The following is a 6,000-nucleotide window of genomic DNA, read 5'->3' as shown; positions in this document are numbered from 1 at the left end:
TCCCTTCCCTTCCCTTCCTTCCCTTCCCTTCCTTCCCTTCCTTCTCTTCTCTTTCCTCTTTCTCTTTCCTTCTCTTTTCTCTTTTCTCTTTTCTCTTTTCTCTTTTCTCTTTTCCTCTTTTCCTCTTTTCCCTCTTTTCCTCTTTTCTCTTTTCTCTTTTCTCTTTTCTCTTTTCTCCTCTTTCCTCTTTTCTTTTTCTCTTTTCCCATTTTCAATCTACTTTCATTTTAAATAATTTGGAGCCATAAATATAAAATAGCCCCACCTGATTAATATCCAAGGCAAAATCAAAGAGATTTTCATATGCTTTCTTGTCAGCTGGCAAGGTGAAACATCCCTACTCAGTACTGCCATCATACGACAATGCAGATTGCTTTCATTTATGCTTTTGACCAAGTTCCCTGTCCTGCACAGAGTGGATCATCAGGGTCATGGCCAGACCTTGCTCTGTCATTACCCACACCCCTTCTGGCTGAGTTTTCTCTGCAGGACAGCATGCCAGAAAGCATGGACCAGAGCATGGAGCAACCATGGGTTCAGCAGGTCTACTCTAGGTGCTAAATTCCTACAGACTTTTTGCCCAACTTAATTGGAAGTGCTGGGACAGGTACTTTAAATCTACCCCCTACTTTTGCAGACATTCTCTGCAATGAGATTTCCCCCAGTTCATTTTTGGATTCATCTAAATGGATGCTGACTGAAGTGGAGAGAGAATAATCTTCAGGAGGTTATTCAGACTGTCAGGTCCCAGTTTATGAAAGATGGACCCCCAAACAATTTTTCTAAAAAATCCCCTCTGTCTGTCAGGATTATTTTCTTTGGCAGTTCTCCTGTATACCCAAGAAAGATTCCCAATCTCCCAAGCAAGCTGTTTAATAGGCAAAACTGAGAAACACAATAGATTTTTCTCCTTCTTTTTTCCCCAATCTTGATTTTTGTGAAGCATTGTGTTTATGTAATTCGTTCAGGTTGTGTTTTCCAGCTGCATATTTTTTTTTCTTGCATTGTTGCTTTGGGGTTGTCTTCTTGTTTTTTTCAAATATCTGAGGCAGTAGCTAATTCTGCTTTCTCTGGCACACATAGACTCATTTATCAAAATGAAAGGAAAGATTAAATGAACAATTTAGAAAATACTTACTGAAGCATGTTTCAAAAATTAATTCTAGTTTGTAAGTTATGTTTAGTTCTTTGAATCTTTTCTACTGTAAAAAGAAACATGTGAAAAGCTCTGAATATGTAATTACTATTATAATGATTTAGTCTTAGAATGTCAAAAAGCTTTCCAAGCATTAATTAATTGAAAGAATCAAATGATGTTGCATTGTTGCTGCAGTGCTATTAGGTGAAGATGTTTTTCTTTTTAGTGACTTAATGGATTTTATAAATTATCTAATTAGACCTGTAATATGCAATTCAAAACCACGTGATTTCAATGCAGAAATGCAATTTTTATAATAAAAAATCGTACATAAAAATAAATATCCCAGAGACACAATACTTAATGTGCTGGATAAATTCCCACGGTTTAATGCTCTTTTAATTCTTGGAATTGTGTGAAGAATACAATGTCTTTAAAGTAGATTGTTGGGGGTTTCTAAAAATGTTTTTTTAGTATAATGTATAGTTTTCATGGTGATGTCAGTATCACTTAAAAGTAACTCTTTTTATGCTTTGTTTTGCAGGTTGGCTTCATGAGCTAGGAAAACGAATTGAATCTCCTTACTATGAGAATAATACACTAGGAGGCCCATCAATCAGAAGTGCCTATATAGCTGCCCTGTATTTCACTCTCAGCAGCCTCACCAGTGTTGGCTTTGGAAATGTTTCAGCCAATACTGATGCTGAAAAGATCTTCTCTATTTGCACAATGCTGATTGGGGGTAGGTACAATCAAGCGTCATTTAAAAGATTTTCAAGGAGTAGAAAAACGTCAAATAAAAGCAGAAATTTTGCTAAGTTTCTTAAAAGAAACCTAAGCAAACACAGTGGAGACCTTAATAAATTTAATTTAAAATGGCAAAAGAAGGAAACAGCTTTGTCTGGCTTACACTAGATAAACTGTCTTAGGCAGACATATTTCTAACCTTTTGTTCACTAACAGTGACGAAAGACAGAGTCACCCACTGAAATGCAAGTTCATATTATTAACAGTGGAAGTGGCCCAACCATGTGTTGGGGATTTTAGTCACTTGTGGCAGACACTTTTCCAGACAGCCAAGTATGAGGTGCACTTCAGCTGCAGTTCCATCCCCACAGCAGCCCTGGGAATGGTGATGAGGGGAGTTGGGCAGCCCACAGGACAAAGTGTCTGTGGGCTGGTGTGTATCCTCATCTAAAGGACCAGACCAGAGAGAAAAAGAGACACTACAGAGCCGGGAGACTGTTTGCTGAGCCGTAGCACAAAAACAAACAAACAAACAAACAAACAAACAAACAAACAAAACCCAAAACAAAACAAAAAACCCAACAAACAAAAAAAACAAAAAAAAAAAAAAAAAAAACAAAAAAAAAAAAAAAACAAACAAAAAACCCCACACCAAACCACAAACCCAAAGAAGACCACTTCAACTATCATTGATAAAAATTTGATTCAGATTTGAAGCAGAATGCAATTTTTTTTGTCATATTTGGAGCTCTTAGTAACATTTATGCTGATTACCTAGTTTTACTGTCAGAGTAAGCCACGTGCTCACTCATGGTCCCCTTCCTTCTGCTGAGTGCTGAGGCACCTGGGTACAACAAGCTGAGATTTGTAAGCCAAGACCTTTAGAGAAGGTACTGGAAGCTCAGTTTTTACGTTCATCTCCCTCCAAAAAAAAATCAGCTGTGCCACTTCACGATGTGTACGTAGTACAGCTCAAAGATGTCACAGTGGCCACAAAGGATAAAAGCAAATCACTACCAGAGTACTCTGTCTTCCCTTTTTCTTTCTGCTGGCTTAGTAGTTCTGGAAATACTAGTAGGTGTTTCTCCAGGGCTAGTCAGTAAAGCCCTGGGCGTCAGCTTTGCTGGATAAATTCTCCTGGGCAACAATAAATTGGAAATTTGACACTTGAAAGCCAGGGAACATGATGAATTACCTGTAAACTATGTATTTGCAGCATAAAGTGGTAAAAGAATTGTTCAATGAATAATTTTAATTTTCCTCAGTCCTGAAAATGAGAGGCAATAATATAACAAATCATCCAAGAATGATATCATTTTTTTTTGACAATGTCACAAAATCACAAGCAGTTGATTCATTTCTTTCAGTGGTTGCATAAAATTTCTATGATCTCTGTTCTTTGGGGTTTCACTACATAAAATCTGTTGGAATAAATGAAAGAGTTTTCATTTCTGTTAAGAAATCAAGAGATCTCCTGTGTAAGGCAGTGATGAATATTTAATGCACCTTAATATGGCAGAATTTTCATAAATATAATAGAGTAGATATAGAATATCCAATACATTTATTTAGTTCAGCTATAACAATTTCACTTTTATTTCTTGTAATATGCTTGTACATTGAATAAATTGTGAAGAACTAGTTAGCTGAATGGAGTAGGAGGGAACTGACAACTGAAAGGTGAAGTTGCTTATAGGCAAGCAGGTAGGAGAATGGATTTATATCTGCAAGGGTCCAGTGAACAAGATATCTATAGGTAAAATAAAGCAGAGCAGGCTGATTTGCAGGTATTTTCTTGATGAATTATATTTTAGATACCAGTGAGGAAACTTGAAGAAGTTAGAATGATACTGTGAAAATTGGTGAGCATACCTTAGAAAACTCTTTAGGAATTAAGTGCTAATCTGTATGCTCTTCATTTCTTAGAACCTGTTTTAGTGTATCTTCTTGGCTGATATTTAATTTTAAAATTCCCCAATGGAAAGTGATGTTCTGAGAAAAATTTGTGTAAGTTCTTCAGACTTTTGACCAAGCCGTTAGTTAATGAAATTTCAGGTGTAATGGATAGGGTGAGCTAGTTTATCAGCAATTTTTCTGTATCTCTTTGATGTATGACACTACAAACTGAAAAAATTAATTAAATTTACTTAAACCTTGAAAAAGTTGAAGACAGAAAAAAAAAAGTGTAAACGTAACAAATAAATAGCATACAGAATACATTTTTTAATATTTACTGGCCTCTTAGCATTAATTTTTATTTTTCACAAATTTGAAATTTAAATTTTTAGCAAGTGATGTTCTGAAGATAAAACATCTTGTTCAACACAGTATGGCTTCTTCAAGTTGAAAAGAAAATTTACTTATTAAAATGTAACCTAGAATACCCAGCATCTGTAAAATATTAATCAGATCTGCCCTCCATCATACCAGGTTGTGACTTGTACTCACCATGTTCTTTCAGCAAAAAATGTGTACTTTTTTTATTTAAGAGATTGGAGGCCCACTCTGGTAGCTCCAGTCCTATCTGGGATCAGAGGTGTTCCTCTGTTCCCTAAGCAACTAAAATGTGATTTAAAATAAAGGCCACCTTATGAAATACAGTTCCTAGAAGTTTTGAGCTTGTCCTACTTGAGTTTAGACAGAGGCTTAATAGGTTTCCTGCAGAAAGTAGGGTAAGTGTATGATTATTTGATAAAGAATTCTAATGCCTGTCACAGCCAAGAATAGCTTGTCATTAGGAGAAGCAGTTGCCTTCCAATGTATATAGGCAACGACAGATTCTACCATAATAATAAAATTCTAGATGATATTTGTGCCTATAATAGCATCACTGAGATCTCTACACTGTCCAGCTCCTAACCTTGGAGTCTGATGAGGAACTTGCATCACATGGGAGTCTTACATTTGCATTCATACAGCACCTAATGCTTTATCTCTCCCCCTTTTAAACTGATTATTGCATCCTTAAGGAGGTTACACTATTTCTTTAACCTATTTATGTGTGTCTGGCTGAATTTTTTCAGACCTAGCTGTCATATTTCTAATATAATATAATATCCTGTATCTAGTATTACACCAGTCCCTCACATTTTGTTGCTCTAACTTCTGACATGAATGACTTAGCAATTCACTGCACCATCATCAACAGCACCTAGTTGAAATAACTGATTATTTTTAGAAGTAAATTTCCAGTTAGGCTTACTATTCTTACTACATCCATAATCCTTTTCTTTCTGCTATTTCTACACCGCAGTTCTTTATCTAGTTTTCCTGCACTCCCTTCACAATAAGGACATAGAAACTGTTACTAGCTCCTTTGCATTTTTCTCAGCCTGTAAAAGTTTTCTCTCTCCAAACTACAGATTTTTCTCTCTCTTTCTACCATTTAAAAGTGCATCCTTTCCTCCTCTTATTTGCCCTTGTCTCTTCTCACTCACTTTGGACTTCTGTAAAGTGACATACAATGCCAACAACTTGTCTTGTTTACAAACCAATTCCTTTCTCACTCTGAGAAATCCATCTGCTTTCTTTAAAGCAATATAAAGACAGACGTCCCTTTTGAGAAATAATAAAGATTTTAGTATTTTTTTAAAATAAACAATTTGTAGATGTGCAAATTCCATACATTTGATCAATATCACATGACAGACAATTTAGCAGTGATTTTTCCAATTCAAACAAGCAAACACATTTCTGCACAGACAAACCCACATGACCTATATCTGTAAATATTTCTTCAATTTTGCTTCTGGTTTTTTATTCCCAAACCAATATCTAATTGCAGACAAACTCCAGGATGTCAGAACAGTTTTAACCATATTTGACCCTATCAAGCAGCATAAGAAATCAGATTGTCTCTTTGAATGTTTCTTTTAACCTGAATTCCTGCTTTACAATGTTTGGTTTTTTCTCTGGCTTTTTTAAAATATCTCCCCCAGAATATGATACATTTTAAAATGTTATTTACAACCTCATTCTGCTACACATGGTCTCCATTAGTAATTGTTTTTATTTATGTCAGTTCTCTGAAATCTATTACATTGTGTGTGGTTTCCAAGTGACCATTTGAGCCTAGTTTTCATACTGATTATTATTATCTCATTATTTTCTGAGCA

General features: G+C 35.4%; 1 protein-coding gene across 1 annotated transcript in view; it reads left to right on the top strand.

The window, feature by feature from the left end:
• KCNH8 (potassium voltage-gated channel subfamily H member 8) overlaps nucleotides 1-6,000 on the top strand; it is a 120,087-nt gene that overhangs the window by 72,486 nt on the left and 41,601 nt on the right. The window contains exon 7 of the mRNA XM_066194718.1: nucleotides 1,683-1,880. Coding sequence (XP_066050815.1) covers nucleotides 1,683-1,880 — 198 coding nt within the window. The remainder of the gene's footprint in view (nucleotides 1-1,682; nucleotides 1,881-6,000) is intronic.

This window comes from Chamaea fasciata, unplaced genomic scaffold (assembly GCF_029207755.1).
Source record: "Chamaea fasciata isolate MVZ Bird 193981 ecotype frontalis unplaced genomic scaffold, bChaFas1.0.hap1 SCAF_1, whole genome shotgun sequence".
In the NCBI taxonomy this organism is placed as follows: domain Eukaryota; kingdom Metazoa; phylum Chordata; class Aves; order Passeriformes; family Sylviidae; genus Chamaea; species Chamaea fasciata.
This window is presented reverse-complemented; position numbering and strand designations above follow the sequence as displayed.